At 51.2% G+C, this 20,674-nt stretch overlaps 1 protein-coding gene across 1 annotated transcript; it reads left to right on the top strand.

The window, feature by feature from the left end:
• Positions 1-9,419: 9,419 nt before the first annotated feature.
• LOC144274940 (C-type lectin domain family 2 member D11-like) lies at positions 9,420-17,599 on the top strand. The gene is made up of 6 exons (XM_077834036.1): positions 9,420-9,642; positions 11,312-11,410; positions 13,750-13,937; positions 14,892-15,016; positions 16,643-16,760; positions 17,561-17,599. Exons 1-6 carry the CDS (start codon positions 9,420-9,422, stop codon positions 17,597-17,599), a joined length of 792 nt encoding a protein of 263 aa, XP_077690162.1.
• Positions 17,600-20,674: the final 3,075 nt, after the last annotated feature.

Genomic DNA, 20,674 nt, shown 5'->3' with positions numbered 1-20,674 from the left:
TAGAGCATAGGAGCTAGTTTTTGACTACACACGTTCCAGAAAGGCATCTAGTCTTCATTAGAAGACATCAAGAGGTGGGGAATTCCCACCACTTCCCTTTCTAGTTTGTTCCTTTGGTGATTCATCCTCACGGTTGAATATGTGTGCCCTCTTTCTAATATGAATTGGTCTCTTTTGAGTTTCCAGCCACTGGGTCTTGTTATTCTTTTCTCTGCTAGATTAATGAGCCCTTTCATACCCAATATTTTCTCTCCATGAAGTCACTTCAACACTTCAATGACGTCACCTCCCGATCTTTTTTATCATCTAAACAGGCTGAGCTCTTTCAATAGCTTATTCGCAGGCATTTTTCTCCAGCCCTCAAAACATTTCATTGCTTTTTGCTGCCCCATCTCCAATATTTCCAAATCTTTTTTCAAAGGTGGATGCCAAAACTGCATGCAGGATTCCATGATCAGTCTTCCTCATGGTTTCAGAGTAACAGCCGTGTTAGTCTGTATTCGCAAAAAGAAAAGGAGTACTTGTGGCACCTTAGAGACTAACCAATTTTTTTGAGCATAAGCTTTCATGAGCTACAGCTCACTTCATCAGATGCATACTGTGGAAAGTGTAGAAGATATTTTTATATACATACAAAGCATGAAAAAATACCTCCTCCCACCCCACTCTCCTGCTACTAATAGCTTATCTAAAGTGATCACTCTCCTTATAATGTGTATGATAATCAAATTGGGCCATTTCCAGCACAAATCCAGATTTTCTCACACACACCCCCACCGCACACACACAAACCCACTCTCCTGCTGGGAATAGCTTATCTAAAGTGACCACTCTCCTTACAATGTGTATGATAATTAAGGTGGGCCATTTCCAGCACAAATCCAAATTTTTTCATGCTTTGTGTGTATATAAAAAGATCTTCTACACTTTCCACAGTATGCATCCGATGAAGTGAGCTGTAGCTCACAAAAGCTTATGCTCAAATAAATTGGTTAGTCTCTAAGGTGCCCCAAGTACTCCTTTTCTTCCTCATGGTGTGTCACCTCCCTATGCTCCTCACTGCTCTTTTCATACATCTAATGATGGCTTTAGCCCTCTTCACCACAGCATCACCCTGGGTGCTCATGTTGAATGGCTTGCCTAGCATGGCCCCAAAATCCTCTTCACAGTCAGTGCTTTCCTGGATACACTTCCCCACTCTGTAGGTGTGGCCTGCATGCTTTGTCGCTAGCTATAGGACCCTTCCTTCGGTTCTTTTACAACTTGTTTTCTTTGAATGGCTCCACTTTATCAAGGGATCCGATTGCTCTGTGTCACTGCCCTCTCCTCATCATTAATTACCACTCTGCTACTATTTTATCACCCACCAACGTTAGCAGCAGTGATATTTTATTTGGGTTGCAGTTCATTGATATTTATTTTCAAGAATTAGTCCTTGAGAGCCTCTTCATATCCCTCATGCCCATAATCTGCTCCACACAGCACAGTGAGAAAAGGCCGCCCAGCCCAGCTGTGCCCTAGGGGCTAAGCACAGAACAAATGTAGGAGCTTGTGTCATCCATAGCTTCTGAACAACATGTGGGGGTCATCAGCTTACAAAGACACTCTAGACCGGTGGCATAGACAGGCCCCAAATGTATCTAAGTGTCCCGCCTTGAAAAACAGAAGACAAAAAAACATAACCTTGAGTAGCTTTATTTTATAGTCGTGGAAACTGAGGCACACAGAAGCAAAGAGATTCGCTCATGGTCAAAAAGTGAGGAATAGAAAATGGCCAATCTGCTGATAGTCAGTCCTGGGCCCTAGCCGTGTTTGTCCTGGCCTCTCTGCTTCAGCTCCAGTAACAACCCGAGTGGAGGTTTTCTTCCTCTCCATGTCCTTTAACTTCACGTCACTGGAGAAGAAAGATTGCTTCTGACCAGCTGGCTCTAATGCTTAAAAACCTTCATTTTTTTCTTTCGCTAGGAGGATAACGCTGGACGTTTTCTCTCATTCACTTTCCTTTGGAATAATTTCAATCCAGTCCAAAGGATTTCCTTTTCCATTGTGTCTTCAGCACCTTTCCTAGCAAACAGTTCCTGTTCGAGCACAGGTTTCCAGTTTCAGGCTGTCCCAGGGGGAGATGGCCATGAAAGGTGTAGTAGCTCAACTGAACCTATCCCCAGGTGAAGGGAATAAGTGCAGGGGTCACATGGGAAGGAGCAGCATGTAACTAGGATCCAGGCCTGTTGGGCGATATAAGAACAGCCTGTGCTCAGCCAGGAGAGAGACCCGCAATGGGAGCAGGCCTGGGAGGGGCTTGGATCGTCCTTTCAAGTCAGTTTCGGTACACAGTAGGGGATGGAACAGCCAAGCTGCTAGGGTTGGGAGCTGGGCCTCCTGGCAGTGTCCAGGAACGAAAGCACAGCACCTGCCAGGAAGGGAGTCCCCACAGAGGGACACCGTAATCTTCCAGGGAGGGAAAAGTCTCTCACTGCCATTTCTTAACCTCATGGGGTGTTCTCCTGCTCTGCCAACCCCACCCCTATTTCAGCATCTCCAGGTGCCTGAGGAAGCAGGCACCAGAGGCCATCCTGCAGCTGGGACAGAGATGGAGGTTGATGACCTACCTGCCCGTGGTGACCATGGTGCAGGACAGCCCTCAGGACATGCGAATGCAGCTCCAGATCTGCAGAATGCACCTTTCCTTTGCTGGCACGAGACCTTGCAGGTTGCGGGAGGTGAGACAGGCACTAACTTTTGGTAACCCTCAGTGGGATCAGAGGGTAATGGTTTGTAGAAAGTGGTGTTGGAGAGCTTTACACAAACTAGGCAAGCCATTTACAACACACACTTTGTTTCTCTACAAAAGAAAAAGGACACTAAACTATCTAAACTACTACATGCCACAAGGGGCCACAACAGTGGTTCCCTTAACCCACCCAGCAATATTGTTAATGTCTCCAACTATACTCTTAGCCCAGCAGAAGAATCTGTCCTATCTCGGGGCCTCTCCTTCTGCCCCTCCACCCCCACGAATATGATACCGTTCTGTGGTGACCTAGAATCCTATTTTCGATGTCTCCGACTCAAGGAATATTTCTCACACCTCTGAACAACATACTAACCCACAGAGAGCTTCCTACCAAGACGACAAAAAGAAGGATTCTGGGTGGACTCCTCCTGAAGGTCGAAACAACAGACTGGACTTCTACAGAGAGTGCTTCCGCCGACGTGCATGGGCTGAAATTGTGGAAAGCAACATCACTTGCCCCATAACCTCAGCCGTGCAGAACACAACGCCATCCACAGCCTCAGAAACAGCTCAGACATCATAATCAAAAAGGCTGACAAAGGAGGTGCTGTCGTCATCATGAATAGGTCAGAATATAAACAAGAAGCTGCTAGGCAGGTCTCCAACACCACTTTCTACAAGCCATTACCCTCTGATCCCACTGCGGGTTACCAAAAGAAACTACACCATCTGCTCAAGAAACTCCCTGAAAAAGCACAAGAACAAATCCGCACAGACACACCCCTAGAATCCTGACCTGGGATATTCTATCTGCTACCCAAGATCCATAAACCTGGAAATCCTGGACGCCCCATCATCTCAGGCATTGGCACCCTGACAGCAGGATTGTCTGGCTATGTAGACTCTCTCCTCAGGCCCTATGCTACCAGCACTCCCAGCTATCTTCCAGACACCACTGACTTCCTGAGGAAACTACAATCCATCGGTGATCTTCCTGAAAACACCATCCTGGCCACTATGGATGTAGAAGCCCTCTACACCAACATTCCACACAAAGATGGACTACAAGCCGTCAAGAACAGTATCCCCGATAATGTCACGGCAAACCTGGTGGCTGAACTTTGTGACTTTGTCCTCACCCATAACACTTTCACATTTGGGGACAATGTATACCTTCAAGTCAGCCGGATTGCTATGGGTACCCGCATGGCCCCACAGTATGCCCGCATTTTTATGGCTGACTTAGAATAACGCTTCCTCAGCTCTCGTCCCCTAATGCCCCTACTCTACTTGGGCTACACTGATGACACCTTCATCATCTGGACCCATAGAAAAGAAGCCCTTGAGGAATTCCACCATGATTTCAACAATTTGCGTCCCACCATCATCCTCAGCCTGGACCAGTCCACACAAGAGATCCACTTCCTGGACACTACGGTGCTAATAAGCGATGGTCACATAAACACCACCCTATACTGGAAACCTATTGACCGCTATACTTACCTACATGCCTCCAGCTTCCAACCAGGACACACCACACGATCCATTGTCTACAGCCAAACTCTACGATACAACCGCATTTGCTCCAACCCCTCAGGCAGAGACAAATATCTACAAGATCTCTAGCAAGCATTCTTACAACTACAATACACACCTGCTGAAGTGAAGAAACAGATTGACAGAGCCAGAAGAGTACCCAGAAGTTACCTACTACAGGACAGGCCCAACAAAGAAAATAACAGAACGCCACTAGCCATCACCTTCAGCCCCCAACTAAAACCTCTCCAATGCATCATCAAGGATCTACAACCTATCCTGAAGGACACCCCATCACTCTCACAGATCTTTGGAGACAGGCCAGTCCTTGTGTACAGACAGCCCCCCAACCTGAAGCAAATACTCACCAGCAACCACACACCACACAACAGAACCACTAACCCAGGATCGTATCCTTGCAACAAAGCCCGTTGCCAACTGTGTCCACATATCTATTCAGGGGACACCATCATAGGGCCTAATCACATCAGCCACACTATCAGAGGCTCGTTCACCTGCACATCTACCAATGTGATATATGCCATCATGTGCCAGCAATGCCCCTCTGCCATGTACATTGGCCAAACTGGACAGTCTCTACATAAAAGAATAAATGGACACAAATCAGACGTCAAGTATTATAACATTCAAAAACCAGTCGGAGAACACTTCAATCTCTCTGGTCACTCGAACTCAGACCTAAAAGGGGCAATTCTTCAACAACAAAAAACTTCAAAAACAGACTCCAAGGAGAGACTGCTGAATTGGAATTAATTTGCAAACTGGATACAATTAATTTAGGCTTGAAGAAAGACTGGGAGTGGATGTGTCATTACACAAAGTAAAACTATTTCCCCTTGTTTATTTCCCCCCCTACCGTTCTTGTCAACTGCTGGAAATGGCCCACCTTGATTATCACTACAAAAGGTTTTCTTCACCCTCCGCCCCCTCCCCCGCCCACCTCTGCTCTCCTCCTGGTAATAGCTCACCTTTCCTGATCACTCTTGTTACAGTCTGTATGGTAACACCAATTCTTTCATGTTCTTTATGTATATAAAATCTCCACACTGTATTTTCCATTGCATCCATCCAACGAAGTGAGCTGTAGCTCATGAAAGCTTACGCTCAAATGTCTTTGTTAGTCTCTAAGGTGCCACAAGTCCTCCTTTTCTTTTTGCGGATACAGACTAACATGGCTGCTACTCTGAAACAGTGTTAGTCTTGCAGATGCAGACCAACACGGCTGCTACTCTGCCATGCCTCCACCCACTTTAACCCAAAACAAACTCAGGTTTTGTGTCAAAGGGGGTAGAGGCATGGAAGAGAGTATATAGTGAACAAAAGATTGATTTTAAAAGTGTCAGAACAATATTGTGAAAACAGGAAATTCCTAGTCTTGACAATCTTTCACAAAAAACCCTTGCATTCCAAAAATAGTCACTTTTCTACAGACAATCCTTCCTTTGGAAAAGATTTTCAACCGTGTCTAGAAATTGCTCCCAGGTCAGTGTCTCTCTGAGCGTGGGCTGCACTCATTTGCCCTCCCCTTCCCCTGGGGATGTGTATGAAGCACTAGTTAGAGGGGTACAGAGGAGGTATAAATAAAGATGATTAGGTCTTGACGAATACACATGTGGAGGGTGTGGGGGGAGAGAGACATCACTGATTGTATTGTCCTGAAGCAGTGCACAGCTTCCAAAGATTTGGTGAATGCTTCTCTGGGGGACTGATTCTGCAAACCAACTTCCAGGAGCATCAGATGTGCATCTGACAAGGCCCTGCTCCCTCCTCATGTCCAGGCCACTTGGCCAGTGGCTTGGCATGAGTAACTCTGATGCTGGACTGCCATTTTCCTACTTCTGCCTCTATGTGCGTTGAGAGCAGCTGCACTGCTGCACATCCAAGTGGCTAAAGAACCATCAACAGGCTTCACTCTTCTTCACTCTCTGGTCACGCAATTACAGACATGAAAGTTGTGATATTACAAGAGAAAAACTTCAGAAACAGACTCCAACCAGAGACTGCTGAATTGGAATTCATTTGCAAATTGGATACAATTAATTTAGGCTTGAATAGAGACTGGGAGTGGTTGAGTCATTATGCAAGGTGACCTATTTCTCCTTGTTTATTCCTTCCCCCTCCCCCCCACTGTTCCTCAGACATGCTTGTTAAACCCTGGATTTGTGCTGGAAATGGCCCACCTTGATTATCATACACATTGTAAGGAGAGTGATCACTTTAGATAAGCTATTACCAGCAGGAGAGTGGGGTGGGGGAGAGAAAATCTTTTGAAGTGATAAACACCCATTTTTTCATGGTCTGTGTGTATAAAAACATCCTCACTGTATTTTTCACTTTATGCATCTGATGAAGTGAGCTGTAGCTCACGAAAGCTTATGCTCAAATAAATTGGTTAGTCTCTAAGGTGCCACAAGTCCTCCTTTTCTTTTTGCGAATACAGACGAACACGGTTGCTACTCTGAAACCTGACAACACAGAGTGCTGTCAGTTGCACAAAGATAAAATGGAGAAATGTTGTGTGTGTTTAACCTCTTTCAATAAGTGGGCTCTTAAATGTTGCAAACAATTTCTAGCTCAACCAGAAGTTCAGGGCTTGAGGTAGGAGTCTCCCAGGCATTGTCTTCACTGCAAAAGGTATTTACATGGAGATAGCTAACTTGATGTAAAATCCGAGTGGAGACAAGGCACAGGTGGCTTTAACCTCTGTGTCACTTGCGCAGGTAAATACCAGGCTGAGCATATAGCATTCCTGGACTAGCTACATCAAGGTAAAAGACACCTCTCCCTCACCTCTACTAGTACTTTACATTGAGTTCGCCAGCTGAGTGTAAACACATACGTTTTGAGCTGGGAGGTTGATTTTTTTTTGTTTTGTTTTGCTGCTTTTTGGTGGTGGTGGGGGGGAGGGCACTGAAGCCATAATAGTGACATTCTCTAGCCTGTGTTATTTGTATTACTGTAGCACATAGGAGCCCCAGTCAGGGATCAGGACCCGATTGTGCTAAGTGCTGTACAAAATAGTACAAAAGACAGTCCCTGCCCCAAAGAGTTGACAATCTAAGTATAAGACAAGAGACAGATGGAGACAGACAGACGGGGGAGTGCAAGGAAATAATGAGAGTGTATCGGTCGGTATGATAGGCAGTGGTCTCAGCACCCCAGGAGACAGGCTGTTGAATTTTTGGTAGAAACCAGGGCAAAGAAGAGCTTTGATTTGGGAATTGGAGGTGGATAATGAGGTAGGTTTGCAAATGTTTAAGGGGCTCTCCTTCCGAGCATGAAGTGCATGTGGCAGAAAGCATGAAGGTGGTTGTCTGAAAATTTAACAAGTGGGTGTTGCTGGCAGCATGGACCGATTGGAGGTGGGAGTCAACGCCTTGGTAGAGTGAATGAGAGATGTCCGGTTGGGAGAGGACAGTATGTGAAGGGCCTTGAAAGAGAAGACAAGCAGCTTCTGTTTGATGCAATAGAGAAGGGGGAGCCAGTGGAGGGATGCAAAGAGGGGTGACATGGTGAAAGCAGTGGGCTCAGAGAATGATCTTTGCAGCTTGCAGCAATATTCTGAATGGATATGAGCTGGGGAAGAGGGAAAAGAGAAGCATGTGGCGGTAACTGAGATGTGATGTGATCAAAGCCTGGATGGGAATTTTAGCTGTGTGGATGGAGAGGAAAGGCTGTATCTTAGAGACGTTATGCAGGAAAACACCACAAGACTTAAGCACAGCCCTGGATGTGAGGACCTAGAGCAGAGGTGGGCAAAGTACGGCCCGCGGGCCACATCCAGCCTGCGGGACTGTCCTGCCCGGCCCCTGAGCTCCCAGCAGGGGAGGCTTGCCCCAGGTCCCTCCCCGCTGTCCCCTCGCCCCTGCGGCCTCACCTCACTGTGCCGCTGGTGCTCTGGCCTGCTGCTCCTACCGGGCAGCATGGCTGCGAGCTCCTGATGCTCTGAGCAGCGTGGTAAGCGGGTGGGGGGTGGGTTGGATAAGGGGCAGTCAGGGGACAGGGGGCAGTTGGATGGGGTGGAGGTTCGGGGGGGCGGTCAGGGGATGGGGAATAGGGGGGGTTGGATAGGTGTGGGAATCCCGGGGTGGGAGGGGGCTGTCAGGGAGCAGGGGTGTGGACAGGGGTTGTGGCACTCAGGGACAGGGGTTGGTTAGGGGATGGGGTCCCAGAGGGGGCGGTTAGGGATGGGGGTCAGTCAGGGGGCGGGAAGTTGGAGGAGGTGGATAGGGGGTGGGGGCCAGGCTACTTGGGGAGTCACAGCCTTCCCTACCCGGCCCTCCATGCCGTTTTGCAACCCCGATGTGGCCCTTGGGCCAAAAAGTTTGCCCACCCCTGACCTAGAGAGAGGTGTGAGTGGAAGATGACAGGTTATGGGCCTGAGTGACAGGCAGGATGCTGGCGTTGTCCACAGCGATGGAGAAAGGAGGTAATAGAGAGGGCTTGGACAGGAGAGGAGAGACAGAGAGCTCTGCTCTAGCCATGTTGGGCTTGAGCGGACAGCTAGGTAGGCACAAGGAGATGTCCCAGAGACAGGCTGAGGTGTTCATTTGGCCAGCAGGAGATGGGGCTGGTGCAGAGAGGCAAATGGGTGAGTTGTCAGCATGGAGAGGGGAGTTGAATTTGTGTTTACAGAGGAGACAACCCAGAGACGAGGGGCAGAGGGAGAAGAGAACAGAAGAGGGAGGCTGGCCATAAATCATGTCACATTTACTGGTTTGTTTGTTTGTTTTTTTTCTCAAGACCTCCCCCATCCTTGTCACACACTGTTACACCGAAACAAACCAGTAAGGACCCTCCCCGCCCCATGTGTTTATATACTATTTGGTCAGCCCCAGGGGACCAAGGACAGAGCCTATGGAAGGGCCCCGGGGAGCTGGCAGGAGGGGGAAGCAGCGATCAGAGGGGTCGGGGGTGGGGGGAGCAGGGGAGGGCAGAGGGAGGACAAGGTTTCAGGAGGAGGGCGGGCAGGGCGGGCAGGCCAGGGAGGGCGAGGACTGAGCCCCGATCGGAGCTTTGCCCGGGGCCGGGCGGGACGCCGCTCGGGCACCCGGCCAGCCCGGGAGAGAGGGGGAAGGTTTGTGGGGAGCGGAGCGGCCGGGAGTCAAGGGGTTAAATGGAGGCGGGGATGAGGGCGGGGATCGCCGCTGTTACGGTGACCCCTAGGCAGGGACGTTTCCGCTGTTCAGACCCACGTGGGAATGAAGCTGGCGCGGGGGTCACAGGGAAGCCGGTCGCTCTTCGGTCGCTCTGCGGCTTCGAACTCTCCGGGCCGGATCCGCTGCGAGCCCACCTGGCTGCTGGGACCTCAGCTCCTCCCCGGGCTGCGGCGCTGGGCGCTCTTCCTGGGGGTGAGACTCCGGGTCCCAGGGGTCCCTGCCCGGGCCGCGGGTGGGTGGGTGGGTGGGTGCTGCTGGCTGCTCGGCGGTGGCTGGCTCGCTCGCTGCGAGGCGGGGTTTGCGGGCCGGTTCCAGCCACCGCCGGACTGGGGCGAGGGGGGACCGCGGGCCCGAAGGGGGAGGGGCCAGGGCTCGGGCCCGAATGGGGGGCAGGGCTCGGGCCCAAATGGGGAGGGGGGGGGGCCAGAGCCCGAAAGAGTGGCGGGGCTCAGGCTCGGGTCTGGGGACTGCATGGGGGGCGGGGCTCCGAGGGGGGGGGGGGCTTGGGCGGTGCCTGGGGACCGTGTGGGGAGGGCAGCGCAGTGGCAGGGGCCGGTCCTTGGCCGAAGGGCTGGGACTCTGGGCCAAAGGGGGATGATTCGGGGGGCAGGCCCCGGGCCGAAGAGCGGGGGGGGGTTCGGGAGAGCCCCCCCTGAAAGGGAAAGGAGGGGCTGGGCAGAGGAGCGCTGGACACTGGTTCAAGTCCCGCCCTTCAAGGAGGGGGCTGGGCCAGGGACAAGGCTGTTTCGATCCCCAGCCCCTCCCCTTCTGATATCTGACCCACACTTACTTCCAGGATGATTGTGTCTGTGAGGAGGGTCTTCTCCCCCACCCCCCAGCTGGGTGCCTGTCACGGGTGGGAGGGGCCCGTAGGAGATCAGGTCTCTGAGGCCCTGGGGGCGGAGGGGCCGATAGGAGTTAAGGGGTTTTAATCATCATGGCACCGCCTCTGGCAGGGGGTTGGGCTGCTGGGCAGGGAACAAGAAACCACAAATGGCCTCCCCCACCGCTGACCTGTCCTGCTTGGTCCGTCTCGGGTTCAGATCGGCTGGAGAGTCTGGAGCAGGGACGGGGAGCCAGGGCCAGGACCTCTGCCTCGGCTTTGCTGCTTCCAAATCGGACCCACTCAGACCGAGAGGAGCCGACCCCAGCCCAGCACCTGCAGCAGCGTCTGTGGCCTGAGTGTCGCTGAGAGCGACAATGGGGCCACCAGCTGGGTTGCTGAGAGCGAAGAGCCGCTGTAGGAGTTGTGTGTTAATGGCAATGGACACCTGGAGACTGGAGGGAACCCAGGTAATGGGGCATCTCTGCCTGGGGGCAGGCTGGAGAGAGACACTGAGACTGCCTGGGGTGCTGGAAGAGGGCGTGGCCCTCCCACTTTTTGACACTGGCCCCACCCCTCCCCCTCCTCTTCCCCCTGAGGTCCCCCCACCCCACCTCTGGCTGGCAGCTGGAGTCCAGGCAGTTGCAGGGAGCCGTGGATGACCCTCCACTTGCCTGGGGTGGGGGGCTGAGAGCAGCCCCAGGTCCGTATTCCTCCCCTCAGGCTCCCTGCCCAGAGCAGGGGGAGGGTCTGTAGTTCCCCACAGCTGCGTCTTACCATGGCCCGGCTGCTGCTCTGAGGCCCTGCTACCCAGCCAGAGCCGGATCTTGGTAACAGCCCCAGGGTAGCTCTAGGGAGACATGGACCCTCCGTCTGCCCTTGGTGGGGGGGTCTGCCTGACCCTCTGGGCTCCCCTCCCAGAGTGTCTGACGGAAGGAGCAATCGACAGAACGGTGCATGTTCCAGGGCAGCTCCAGCCCCGGTGCTGTCAGTGAGACGTGTCCTCCCAGCCCTGCCTGACGGGTCTTTCTGTTTCAGACCCTCCTTGGAACTGCAAGAAAAGTCCAACCCCTAGAGTTGTGGTTGCACTGATAGTTGTATCGTCTCCTTTGATCGCTGCCATTATTGCTCTGGCAGGTGAGTTCCCAGCTTCCGCCCCGCTCCCTTCCCCTCCATCTACGATCTCCGTGCATCCCATTCCCCCGTGACCTACCACGGTCGCTCTCTCTTCCCGGCCTGTCCGGCTTCTGCCCCTGGGACAGAGGATTCCTGGGGGATCTTCCTCACCGACCCTCCTCATGCTCCCTCCCAGACCCCTGCACCTGGGCACTCTCTGTGTCGGGGCGATCTGACTGACATTAGCCCCCCCCAGCCCATCTCTGAGCACTTTGGACCCAAGTCGCCTTTGCCATGCGCCATGAAATAGTCCCTGTCCAGGGTGTCCAATGGGACAGGGTGCAGCGCATCCCTGAGCCCTTTGCCTTCCCTGTGTTGCTCTGAGGTTACCAGCCTGGCCTTCCTGGATCTTCAGGTCACTCCTGTGGCCGGGCGGCAGGTGCTGCAGTGTTACTGAAATGAGCCGTAGAAGTCAGTCAAGACCCCTCCACCAGTGCAGTGTGGAAACCCCCCAATCGCTGAGCTTGGCCATGAAGGGTCCCTTAGCACCATTCACACCCCCGGGCTGCCCAGACAGACAGCGTGTGCTCGTGCAGAGGGTGTCTGTTTGCCGTGCACATGAACCCTGCTGTATCCCCCCGTCGTCGGGGGCAGGGAATGCTGGAGACTGTCGGGGATGGGATTTCTCTACTGCCCTGGGATCTGATCACTGGGCCCCAAGGGGGTTTAGCAGCTGGCAGAGGGGATTGAATCCAGGTCTGTCTGCATTAGGAATCCTCTGTGCCGATGTCATGACATCCGTGAAGTTGAATTGGTGCAAACCGCTAAAGGAGATGCACTGCACTGGTGCACAAAGGAGCTTGCCTTGGTGCAGTTCCCTGCAGGAAGTTACCAGAGCGAGCCGCACTGCTCCAGCGCATCTCCAGGAGGTGTTTGCCCTGATGTCACTGCGTCACTGTGATTATACTGGTGCAGATTGCTCTGATACAGATGGACCCTGAATCCCAGCTCCCTGCTGTAATGGCAGGCTATTGCAATGGGCAGCATTGGCTCTCACTGTGTAAGGTGGGAATCTGTGAGCTTAGGGTTGGTTACACACCTGCAGGTGCAGGGAGCTCTGCAGAACATGTGGCATCTGACCTGGAGATGGATGGTGGAGACAGCCTGTGCCATCAACGGTTAGTCACTGACTTCTCTGCTCAGTTAAGTAGGGCAGGGGTGTGGGCTACCGTGCACTGGACAGTTAAATCTACAGGGTCAGACATGCCTTGTGCGTGAGGCGAACACATGCTCCTTTTCTGATCACCGCTGCCACGTTTCCTAACTCTTCCAGACCTAGAGTGTCTGTTCCACGCTGAGCGCCAGCCACATGAGAAGGCTTGAAAACCAGCTACCGAGTTACTGTGGTGCAAACAAAAGTGACATGCTCAAAAACATCTGGAGGGGTTTGAGTCCGACTCCTCTCAACTAGACAGATCTTTCAAATCCTCTTTGGTGTCACTTATGGGTGACCCCATTGCTGCTCTTTCATGGCTCTGAAAGGGTTACACTGCCGTGAGGGCTTCCAGAAAGTGCCTTTCTTGCTGCTGTGTCTGGGGAGAGAAAAGTCTGCAGGTAGGAGGTGAATTAAGTTCCATCATTCCTGGCCCACAGTGCAACAGGTCGCTTCCGGTTGCTGTGCTTTCTGGCGCCCCCTTGTGGCTTTCATGGCCCTGCGTGAAAGTTCCCAAGTTCTTCTCAGTTGTTCACCTGCTGTTTGTTGCGAGGTTGAACGTCCAGCTGTTGATCTTGTGCCTGGGGTGAAATGCTCTGAGCTGTGTCAGTCCCTCGCAGGCTGGGAGTGTCCCTGGAATCCTTCTTGCCAGGCAAATTTACAGTGACAAACGTCTCCGTCCCCCTGCGTCTGATTGCCATGGTCCAGCCCCAGCTGGGGGTCCCAATGGGCTTGGCAAGCTGGTCAACTGACTGCCTGTTTGGCCACAGTCAAATACTCCAGCGAGAGCCCTGGGGGTAGGAGGCAGCCTGCCTTTCGGATTGCGTCTTGGAGCCTCACTTGTGTTTTCCGGAACCTGGTTTCATTGTTTTGCCTTTTTTTTCTGAGCTAAAATAACTCAGTGACATACATTTTTTTAAAAAAATGAGGTAGATCCGTATCTATCGAAAGCTAAACCTACTGGAGAGAATGACGTCTTGCTCTTTTTTGTTCCTGGCGGGAGGTAACCAATTCTGATAAATTGGTATTTTAAAATATCTGACCACTCTTTGACAGATTTGACTGGTCAGTTGACCAATTTTTGTACCAGTCAAATGCCCAATTCTAGTTGTAACTCTTACCCTCCATGTGACTGTCTCATTCTCAGTGCTGACATCTCAGCTTTCATCAGCTGATCTGTGCCCCCCTGCTGGCCCCTCATGCCCGGACGGCTGGATGGGATATCGAGGGAAATGCTACTATTTCTCAGAGACGGAAGGGAGCTGGACCGACAGCCGGAGCCGCTGCTGTGCACCGGGTGCCTCCCTGGCTGGGATCGACAGTGAGCAGGAAATGGTGAGAGACTCTCGAATTGCCATACACTGATCTTGGCACAGTGGTGGCTGCTGCAGTAGGACCTGGGTTCTGCCCCGTGGGGTGAAGAGCAGCTCTGAGCCCTCCCGTGCTGGGAGGCCAGAGTGAATGAACTTCCAGCTGCTGAACGCCAGCCCTGGCTGGGCCCAGGGCCCTACTGTCTGTGTGTGATCACAGGGATTGCCCATTCTCAGCTGCCCCCCTCCCCAAATAGGGAGACAGCTTCTGTCTACGGCAGGGCTGGCTCAGGCATCTCCTGGCCTGCTGGCTGCTGGAGTGGGACTGAGAACCCAGCCAGTGCTCCTGTTGTGGGGATGGGAAAGGAGCAGCCAGCCGAGGAGGTGGGGGAGGAGGGGGATCCTCTCAGATTGACTTCAGCTTGACTCGCTCCCACTTCAGCTTGACTCGCTCCCTCCTCCTGCCTTGCTGTGGTGAGCGGGGACTGATCTGTGAGAAGAGAGGTCTCTGCAGAGAGCTCAGACCCAGTAGCTGCCCTCAGCCCAGGGGGACTTGGGGTGTGGGTTACTGGGAGCACAGGGGTGGGGCTGCTCTGTGCAGGGGGAGGGTTAATACTGCCTGGGTGATCTTGTACTTTGCAAAAGGCAGGGGAACACCCCCCCCCAAAAAAAGAAACTGAGCACTCTTCAATATTGGGGGGAGGGATAGCTCAGTGGTTTGAGCATTGGACTGCTAAACCCAGGGTTGTGAGTTCAATTCTTGAGGGGGCCATTTAGGGGTATGGGGCAAAAATCTGTTGGATGATTTAATTGGGGATGGGGGTGGGACTAGAAGATCTCCTCAGGTCCCTTCCAACCCTGATACTCTACGAATATGAGACTGGGATTCTCTGTGGCACAGAGCCCTGGAGGGGTGCGGGTGGGGGTGGGGAAGCACCGGAGCTGGGGTGATACCTGCTGTCCCTTGGCTTTCTTGAAGGCGTTCCTGCTGCGCCATAAGGGTGTCCAGGACCACTGGATCGGCCTCTGGAGGGAACAGAGTCAGCCCTGGAAATGGACCAATGGCACCAAATTCAACCACCTTTGGGTCTCTCTCACCCCTCTGTACTAATTCCCTGGGCTTGGGATTCTGGTGTCTGAGCTGATTGAGTTCAGGTAGATCCACCATTCAGTGCTAGTGAAACAACCAGACACGACCCTGGTCCGTTCGCGTCCTGCGTGTATCGGAGACCGATGGGAGCCGGCATGTCCCTGAACTCTCGGCTCCTCCCCACAGCACGGTGCTGGGCCAGAGACAGAGCCCGCCATAGCCAGAGATGCCCTCCCAGCGCACTGGGATTTCAGCTGGGACACTCGCTGTTCTCCCCCAGCCCTCTTCAGCAAGGTCTCTGGGGTGTCTGACCCCCCCCACACCCTCCGGGGAAAGGAGGCAGCAGGGAGCTCAGGTTAACAGTGGCTGCTAGAGAGGGCAGCATGCCGAGCACTGCATTGCAGGTGCAGGTCCCGCTGGGGACTGCAGCCGGCAGGTTTGAATGACTTGGCTGGTGAGGCCTCTGAATCCGCAACAAGGCACCAATGTTAAAGGAGCCTGCTGTTCACAGGTGCTGGACGCCTGGGGCTCCCACGGGAACGGGGTACAAGTAGTGATGGCTGCCCAGCCAACACCCCGCGATGGGTTTCAGTGGGCTCCAAGTGTGATCACAAAACCAGCGCTGCTTGAACCTTGGGACTTCAGTAGTAGAAGCATGAGCCTCTGCCATAGGAGCGAAAGAATCCACTTCTTTAACTGAAACCCCCCCCGATTGATAAAGCTCTTTTGCAGGCCAGCCATTAGAGGGGGATGGAGACCCCCCCACTTCTCTGGTCTGGGTTACTTCAGTACTTTGAAAAATCAGGCTCTTTTGGCGCTGGATCAGGCTCCCCAATGGACAGTCCCCATTCTGCTGTCTTGGACCCAACCTTTGGATCCCACCTGCTTCCAGCCTCACTGGGTCTGAAGAGCTACCAGACACTGTCCTGAGTTCGGGCCTCTGTGGCACTCTCCTGGGGTACAGACTCCCTGTCTGGTATGCTCCTTAGGATGTGGGACCCTGCAGAACAGCTGCTGTAGGATCCAAAACCAGTGTTGAACCCTCCCAAATCTCCCGAGAGGCATGTTGTCCCTAGAGCTCAACCCTCCACACCAGATGAACTCTGGGAGAGTCACGTGAGGGTTACAAACAAGGAACACATGCTTTCACAAAGGAACTTCTTCAACACTCTCTTTTTCCCCCATCCCCAATGGAAAGCTCAAGAGTTATAGATCAATGGAAAAGGAAACCCCTGAATGCAATTTCTTCTTTCAGTGTCATCTTGGTTCTGCTCCATGTGTTTAAAGGAGGCGAGATCCCTCCTGTCCCCCGCTTTTCCTGCTCAGTCGTCTGGTTCTGGTGATGGTCTGCCCCTCTTGTTAGAGGGCCGGTCCCTTTTGACAATCAGTCTAACAAATTCTCTCTGTCCTGCTGGGGACTGTCCATTCTCCAGCACCCCTGTGGGCTGCTCAGTATAGAGGGTCAGGAACAGTCAGCGGTTCTGCAAAGCCCCCGCTGTCCTGAGCTCTGCTCCTGAGGGGCTGGGAGAGTAGCTGCTCCGCACTCAGGCCTGCACTGTGGAGAACGGCTCCCCTGGCTGGGACTGGTGTGAAATGCCTGGCCTCTGCCTGACTGCAGCTCCCTGGCTTCTGTGTTGCAGGTTTCACTTAAGAGGAGGAGGTGACTGCGCGTATCTGAACGACGAGAAAGGGGTCAGCAGCTCACGGTGCTACATGGGAAGACGGTGGATCTGTAGCAAACCTGAGGTGTATGTGATGGTGTCATAAATATAAAGGGAAAGGTACACACCTTTAAAATCCCTCCTGGCCAGAGGAAAAATCCTTTCACCTGTAAAGGGTTAAGAAGCTAGGAGAACCTCGCTGGCACCTGACCAAAATGACCAATGAGGAGACAAGATACTTTCAAAAGCTGGAAAGAGGGAGAACATCAAAGGGGTCTGTGTCTGTCTGGGTGAGGCTTTTGCCAGGGACAGAACAGGAATGGAGTCTTAGAACTTAGTAAGTAATCTAGCTAGATATGTGTTAGCTTATGATTTCTTTAAATGGCTGATAAAATAAGTTGTGCTGAATAGAATGAATATTCCTGTCTGTGTGTCTTTTTGTAACCTAAGGTTTTGCCGAGAGGGATTCTCTATGTTTTGAATCTAATTACCCTGTAAGGTATTTACCGTCCTGATCTTACAGAGGTGATCCTTTTCTTTTTACTGTTTCTTCTATTAAAAGGTTTCTTTTCAAGAACTGAATGCTTTTGTCATTGCCCTAAGATCCAAGGGCTTGGGTCTGTGGTCACCTATGCAAATTGGTGAGGATTTTTACCAAACCTTCCCCAGGAAGTGGGGTGCAAGGTTTTGGGGAGGATTTTGGGGGGAAAGACGTTTCCAAACAACACTTTCCCAGAAACCCTGTTAAACGTTTGGTGGTGGCAGTGGAAGTCCAAGGGTAAAATAGTTTGTACCTTGGGGAAGTTTTCCTAAGCTGGTAAAGTAAGCTTAGGAGGTTTTCATGCAGGTCCCCAAATTTGTACCCTAGAGTTCAAAGTGGGGAAGGAACCTTGACAGATGGGAAAAGAGACTGCACTCGAAAGGGGCTCAAAATGAGACTCCTAGAAGTGACACTTATACAACTCACACCTACTTGAACGAGCCAAGATCTCAAAATCAGGCAGTGGGGCCCTCAAGCAATAAGTGTGTCTCGTTTAAACTCCGTATGTGCCTTCTGCTTTTGAACCTTTTAAACTCAGGGTCACGTTGTCAAGCTTTTCTCTGCAGCTGAGAGGGAGTGATACCTCATTTCCCCAGCATATGGCTAAGGGAAGGCCTTGTTCGTTTAGACTCCAGAACAGCATTTCTCAAGTGCAGCCACCAGCTGATTGTTTGCAGCCACAAGAGCCTCCAAAGTGCCCCAACAATCGCTCAGATGTTAAGTATTAAAGGTGTCTTCTAAATGCCATAAATCCTAATGCGCGCTCCCTTTTAAATAGTACCATGCCGGCAGAGCTGAGCTACATAGGTGTGGTTTTCTTTCAAGTCACAAAGTGTATTCTTTGGCTAAGAACATAAGAACGGCCATACTGGGTCAGAGCAAAGGTCCATCCAGCCCAGTATCCTGTCTGCCGACAGCGGCCAACGCCAGGTGCCTCAGAGGGAGGGAACCTAACAGGAAATGATCAAATGATCTGTCTCCCGCCATCCATCTCCACCCTCTGACAAACAGAGGCTAGGGACACCATTCCTTACCCATCCTAGCTAATAGCCATTCATGGACTTAACTTCCATGAATTTATCCAGTTCTCTTTTAAACCCTGTTATAGTCCTAGCCTTCACAACCTCCTCAGGCAAGGAGTTCCACAGGTTGACTGTGCGCTGTGTGAGGAAGAACTGCCTTTTATTTGTTTTAAACCTGGTGCCCATTAATTTCCTTTGGTGGCTCCTAATGCTTGTGTTATGGGAACAAGTAAATAGCTTTTCCTTAGTCACTTTCTCCGCACTACTCATGATTTTATAGACCTCTAACCACTGTGTTTACATCTCATGTTATTGTAGCTCTGTAAGTGGCTATGGGCCATCTCACTGCGTGGTGTTTGGGCAGGTTGCGATTGTTCATGGGGGTGGGGAGGGAGGTGAAAAAGTTAAAATGTGACTGGGTATCAGAAAGTATTTCAGATAATCTAGTGCCAAAAAATGACCTTGAATGTGACAGCAGGTGGCTCCTCTGGGACCTTCTGCTAAGAAAAGCAAAACATAGAAAGAAAAAAAAACACTTCAGCACCAGGGGGAAAGGCAGTTTCCTGTGTTTCCGAAGCCATCTGATTCCATTTCTGAACAAGTTGCAGTGTGAGAGAGAAATTCATCAAATTGAAATGTATGTCGTGCAACGTCCCTACAGCACTTGTGCAAGGAAGTTGAACCAAATTACTACGGTGAGCTTCAGAGGTGCAAGCTGTTAAATGATGCAAAAACCAAGCTGAAAAGACAACAGCAACGGCTCAGATTTTGTTGTTACTGTTATCATTATTATTACTGGGCTACGTTGATTGGGTTTTTTTGTCTGTGAAAGAAACTTTGGACATATTGGCAGATACATTCTTTCGTTATTAGTCATTATCCTTTCTATTATATAAAGCATTTTTAAATTTAGTTCAGAATTCTTGTACAGCCGTCCACCTTTGACCAAAAAAGCAAAAGAACAACAAAAAAGACAAGACTGTGCAAAGCACTGGTTTGTTCTGTGTTTAGGTCCAGTAAAGATAAGACACAACTGTACCTTATATTTATTATTGAGTCTGCAAAAAATCCCTATGTAAATATGCACATGTAATTTATTTTTTGTTTTTCCTACAATTAGTTCAGTAATGTCAGAGCCTCATTCTGAGGCTTCCAAAAATTTGTGAGAACCCCGGCTCTAGAAATTGTTAGAAAACAAAATCCTATGTAACCATTACTTTCCAGTATTTGCAAAAAGAAAAGGAGGACTTGTGGCACCTTAGAGACTAACCAATTTATTTGAGCATAAGCTTTCGTGAGCTACAGCTCACTTCATCGGATGCATTCAGTGGAAAATACAATGGGGAGATTTATATACACACAGAACATGAAACAATGGGTGTTACCAGTATTTATTCACTCTCGCTTGCATCTCTGTTCTTTGATAATAAACTCATTCCTGTTCTCTGTATATCTAAGTGCTGGGTTCTCAGTAGAGTGGTTGGCCTGAATTGAATCTTACAAGCTGCTGTGGACCGCACCTGTGGGATTAGAGTCACAGTTCTGCATGTGCTCCGGGGAACGGGCTGAGCACTCCCGAGGGACGCTCAGAGGCTTTGGGAGTGTCGATCGCTAACCTGTACACAGAGAGCGAGGCCTGCAGGGGGCTGGAAGGTCAGGCCTGCGCTGCCAGGGGTGGTGGTTTGAGAGAGCTGACCCATGGCAGGCCTGGACAAGGCTCCCCCAAAAGTGCCTCGTTTGCCTGCTATGAATCGCTCAAACGGGCAGACGTCCCCGGCTCATTCCACCCCTGCACCCCCCAGGTACAACCCGCACAAGGCATTCGACCAGGGGGAGGAGAACACCTGCAATGCCCTGTCACCTGACGTGCTGAATTTGCCTCTGAGCCCATTTTCCCTTCCAGCTTGGGACTCCAGAACCCTGCCTTGTTGAGCCAGACATGCTTGCCAGCTGCAAACACAGACCCAGGTCTGGGCCACACCCCTAACGCTGCAGACTTTAACCCAAAACTGCTCAGCAGGTCACCTGTCTCCAGCACCCAGCTCCCAATGGGATCCAAACCCCAAATAAATCCGTTTTACTCTGTATAAAGTTTATACAGGGTAAACTCAAATTGTCCACCCTCTATAACACTGATAGGGAGAGATGCCCAGCTGTTTGCTCCCCCAGCTATTAATTACTTACTCTGGGTTAATTAATAAACAAAAGTGATTTCATTAAATATAAAAAGTAGGATTTAAATGGTTTCAAGTAATAACAGACAGAACAAATAAGTTACCAAGAAAAATAAAACAAAACGCGCAAGTCTAAGCCTAATACATTAAGAAACGGAATACAGATAAATCTCACCCTGAGAGATGTTCCAATAAACTTCTTTCCCAGACTGGACTCCCTCCAGTCTGGGCCCAATCCTTTCCCCTGGTACAGCCTTGTTCCAGCTCAGGTGGT

This window comes from Eretmochelys imbricata, chromosome 14, assembly GCF_965152235.1.
Source record: "Eretmochelys imbricata isolate rEreImb1 chromosome 14, rEreImb1.hap1, whole genome shotgun sequence".
NCBI lineage: Eukaryota > Metazoa > Chordata > Testudines > Cheloniidae > Eretmochelys > Eretmochelys imbricata.
The sequence above is the reverse complement of the archived record's forward strand: the minus strand, read 5'-3'. Positions and strand labels throughout refer to the sequence as shown.